Source organism: Micromesistius poutassou (genome assembly GCF_964030765.1).
Source record: "Micromesistius poutassou genome assembly, chromosome: 20".
NCBI classification, from domain to species: domain Eukaryota; kingdom Metazoa; phylum Chordata; class Actinopteri; order Gadiformes; family Gadidae; genus Micromesistius; species Micromesistius poutassou.
In genome coordinates, this window is record NC_140290.1 from 2,345,905 (window position 1) to 2,350,558 (window position 4,654).

A 4,654-nucleotide genomic window follows, 5' to 3' on the forward strand; every position below is an offset into this window, starting at 1 on the left:
GACGCTGCGGTGGCGCTTGCTGCGCTCCTCGCTGAACCACGACCCGGACAGCGTCCGCAGGCGCCCGGCGTTCACGCCCGTCTGCTGCAGCGTCCTGCAGCCATAGATATAGATATAGAACACTAGATTATATATATTTATAAAACGGGTGGCATAAATCAAGCGATCTGATTGGTTCCCAACTGTTGTATAACGAGCGTATACACACAGCTATGACGCCCGTTCAGTTTACAGTTCAGCATCACTCCGCGCCTAACGTGAACTGTTGTTTATTTATATATAAAAGCAATAGCGTAGTTCACCGAAGCCTAAAAACATGTTGATTGATGTAGAGGGTGGAAATGTTGTAAAGCAATAGGCACACGGTGAGTGAACTCGACAGTAGGCTACGTGTTTAAGCAACAGATCACGACAGGCTGTGGTGTGTGATTTTGAAAAAGCGAGAAAGTCGGAAAAGCATTTTTTGTTTTTAACGAATACAAAAAAGTAGTCCCTCCTGGCTGCCTGCAGAGTGTGCGGCGGTTGCTATGCAACACACTGTAGCGTCCTTCAGAGAGAAGGCTAGAGACGGTAGCTCGGTTCGCCGGCAATTTAGCCTACTATCGAGTTCACTCACGGTGTGCCTATTGCTTTACAACATTTCCACCCTCCGTTCGTTCCCTTTCACTATACAGTGCACTATAAAATACCCAAAATTTGAGTGAACATACGATGTTCCCTACGTGTTACTCCTGTATACCACAATGCAATGCGGTCGTGTATTTACTGACACAAATGACGTTGAGAAATGTTCAGCGTAGTGTCCGAATTCTCGTTTGTTCGTTCCCTATATAGTTCACTGTATCATAAACACTATATAGGGAATAGTGAGTGAGGGAATAGGGAACGATTTCAAACAAAGCTTAGACGTCTTACGGCGGAGTCTAGAACGTCATCACAGGCGGCCATCTTGTCACAGCCAAGCTTTCTGGTGGTACCTGAGGTACGGTCAGTGATCTGCACACACGCCAATACTCTTGTCTCGCTGAAGTCTTGACGGATTTACAAACGGTTTGGTATCTTACACAAACTACTACTATTTGTAAAGGTCTACTACTACTACTACTACTACTGTCTACTACTACTTGTACCTATTTTAGATTATTCTTTTTTTTTTTTTTACAACATAACATAATTATTCATAAGTATGCAGTGTCATAACTACATCTCTGACGTTTATAACAAACCAAACCGTTTGAAAATTGAGCAAGTTGTGGTTATTTAAAAAGTACATGCACCACGACCACCAACACAACGTTATGGCTGAGCCAGCTGACTGTGGCAAGATGGCCGCCAGTGCGGACGTTCGACTCCCATTGGCTGGCAGCGCGGACCAGACGTCTAATGCCGCTTTTCCACCGCCAGTACCAACTCGACTCGACTCGACTCGCCTCGACTCAACTCGGTTTGGTTGCGTTTCCATCTAAAAAAGTACCTCTTCAATGTGGGCGGGTCATTAGGTTTTAATCACGGGAGACGCGATTCCCGGGAAATCTGAATCTGATCAAGACTATTTCCTGATTCCCGGGAAAGGTTATGATGGGAAATAAAATAAAATAAAAAGCGCAATGACTGCGCGTTTATTGTTGTCATACGGTAACGTTGATGGAGGCGAAACTCGAATCCTAGGAAAGGAACGACACTAAAACGAAACAGCGAAACACTGATCCTCCGGAGCCGGTCCGTGGACTCCAGCCACGCCGGACACACATAACCACGCCCGACACACATAACGACGCACAGCCTAACTCTAGCCCCGGGAAAGGAGCGACACACACGGCGAAACGCTGATCAGTGTCCCCCTCGGGAGCGGGTTCGTGGACTCCAACCACGCCGGACACAACTTAACTTTGAGTGATTATTCCCATTTACAGCCGCTGGCCAATCAGTTACCAGCAGCCTGTTTACGTCACACAAAAGTACCTACTCCTCTCGCTTGGAACCTCGACGGAGGTAGTACTAAAAAAAAGTACCCGGTACTAGGTACCAGGTACTTTTTTTGCCAATGGAAACGCAAAAAAGGCGTGGCGAGTCGAGTCGAGTCGAGCTGGTACTGGCGGTGGAAAAGCGGCAATAGTGTCTGGCACAACGCCCACGGCCGCTGCTCAGGGAGCAGGAGGTCAAAGGGCACGCTGTCTTTGTTGTTGCTATTGACCGGGTTTTTCTGATCGAATCACAGAAGATCTTTGGGGTCGATTTTGTTGATTGGTTGCGTTTGATGACAACACTAAGATAAGACGCCTCCCACACGAGTTGTGAACGATAGAGAGTTGTGAACGTACCCTTGAGACGTTAGAACTGTAATAGTCATAATGTGTGTTATTACGAATAGTCACTACACACATACACACTCACACGTAGCTCCACCCGTTAACGGTACTGACTGGCCGAGCTGTAACTTTCAGTTCACCTTTTTGTTTATTTAGCCCAAGGGTGGTTTTCTGACTAGACCAAGGTCCGGTCCCATTCCTCCTTAACCTCCTTCCTTAACGAGAACACTTTGCTCTGAGCGCCCTTAGCTGCAAGTCAGCTCCCGAGCTGGCTAGTGTTCAAGGGTTGATTTTAAGGGGAAAAACAGAACTCCCCCCTTAGCTCCCTTAAGTATTGGGACACCCTACGCCTTCACGGGAACGCGCAAAGTCTAGGGTTAGGGCTGAAATCTAGGGATAGGGCTGAAATCTAGGGATAGGGCTGAAATCGAGGGATAGGGCTGAAATCTAGGGATAGGGCTGAAATCTAGGGTTAGGGCTCAAATCTAGTTGTTAGGGGGAGCATTGGGACCGGGCCTCAGTCTGTTCCCGGTGCCGTTCTGCAGAGCGTAGCGACGGGTTGATGCATGTGCGCCGCCGTGTGGGACTAGGGACAGGCGGCCTAGGGAAGTGACCCCTGACCTCACGCGGCCCTCGTCCCGCCGCCGCAGCTCAGAGTCCCGCAGGAGAACCTGCAGGATGGCGTCCTGCTCGTCGTCCGTCAGGTGACCCAGGTCCAGGTCCAGGGACTCCTCCCGGTCTGTCGTCTCCATCGCTGCCACAGAGCGGTCACAGAGAGAGAGCTCTGTTACAATCCCCCCCCCATCCCCAGACATTAACATCAACATATCTGGTTCAGTCGGTTACTCATGTTGTGATGTTTACTGCGTGTTTCAAACTCACTTCCTTGTGCTCGGAGGCAGCTCCACTTTAGTTTAGAACGATGAACGCATGCGTGGACAAACTATGGTGCCGCGGTCGGGTTGCTGTTGCAAAAGAGTGGAGAGAAGTTCAACAGGATATGACAGCAGCTGGTTACCTGCAGCAAACAACAACAACAGCAGCAGCAGCAGCAGAACCTGTCCTTCTGTGTTAAACAGTGTAACCAAATTTGCTCGTCTCCTGTACAGCGAGGTGACGCATCGACACACTTTATAGGGAATTATAGGGTAAGCATTCCAAATGAGACCGACCGAGAGAGAGTGGACACCTGTCACCGCGCGCTCTCTCTCTCTCTCTCTCGCTCTCACTGTTTTTCATACTTTTTTTTAGGCGTTAATAAGCTGCACTCTAAAAAAAAAACAACCTCTAAAGAAACTCAAAAAAAAAGCAACTCAGACGGAGTTAGTTACCTTCATTGGTATTGATCCACGCGGCGAAAAGTGGTTATCCGCTGCAATGACAGAGCGAACTGCTAGGCGAAGTGCGAGCTGTTTGAAGTCTGTTTCCTCCGGTGGAAGTGGACAGCCTGCTCGGCACTAGACGGAGTTGAACACGCCCTCCTGACAGCTACTAACCAGCGTGACGAGCGGAGGAAAGGCCTAGTCCGAAGAGTAAATCAGCGACTGCAAGCGAGTTCAGTCTGAGCTGGGTTCGAAAGGGGGGGGCGTGTTTGATTAGAAGTAGAACTCAACTTGTCCGTTCGGCGGATGCGTTACTCTTTACTTTACTCGGCTTTTACTCAGTGTATGTAACTTCGTATCCACGCCTCCTAAACACACATAAGCTGCTTTACTATGTACACACACACACACACACACACACACACACACACATACGTATACGGACACGCATACACACGCGCACACGCACACGCAGACACACACACACACACACACACACACACACACACACACACACACACACACACACACACACACACACACACACAGTACACGGACACGCATATACACACACACACACACACACACACACACACACACACACACACACACACACACACACACACACACACACACACACACACACACACACAGTACACCAGGTGAGCTCGGTCTCAAATTCAGGGCTAGTTTCAAAGTAATCTCAAACTAAAATGTGCTCTAAGGTCATCGTAGACGCGCTCTACCGTTGCAGAGATATTTTACATTTGAACCAAGACTAATTAATTTCACTAAAATGTTTTTTTTGGTGGATCATTTAACAAATATAAATGTATTGTGTTTGACTACCTGCAGGAAGGCATGTAGTGAAAGTAGCAGATTATGATTAACAACTTAAATTATTAACTTATTACGTTTTCTTATAAATTAAGTGCCCTTAAATTTGAAATGCACTAAATTGTAATGCAACCTTGTACCTTTTCCTGATAGTCATACACGCTAGCCAATAGGCTTTCATTTATA

At 47.7% G+C, this 4,654-nt stretch overlaps 1 protein-coding gene across 1 annotated transcript in view; it reads right to left on the reverse strand.

Moving 5' to 3' along the window:
• Positions 1 to 3,128, reverse strand: part of sytl1 (synaptotagmin-like 1) — a 13,994-nt gene extending 10,866 nt beyond the window's left edge. Inside the window, exons 1-2 of the mRNA XM_084484788.1 lie at positions 2,931 to 3,128; positions 1 to 94 (exon numbers count right to left, since the gene is read on the reverse strand). The exon at positions 1 to 94 is cut by the window's left edge and continues 58 nt beyond it. Of these exons, the coding sequence (XP_084340914.1) occupies positions 1 to 94; positions 2,931 to 3,124 (288 nt within the window). The 5' untranslated portion in view covers positions 3,125 to 3,128. The remainder of the gene's footprint in view (positions 95 to 2,930) is intronic.
• Between the last annotated feature and the right edge of the window lie 1,526 nt (positions 3,129 to 4,654).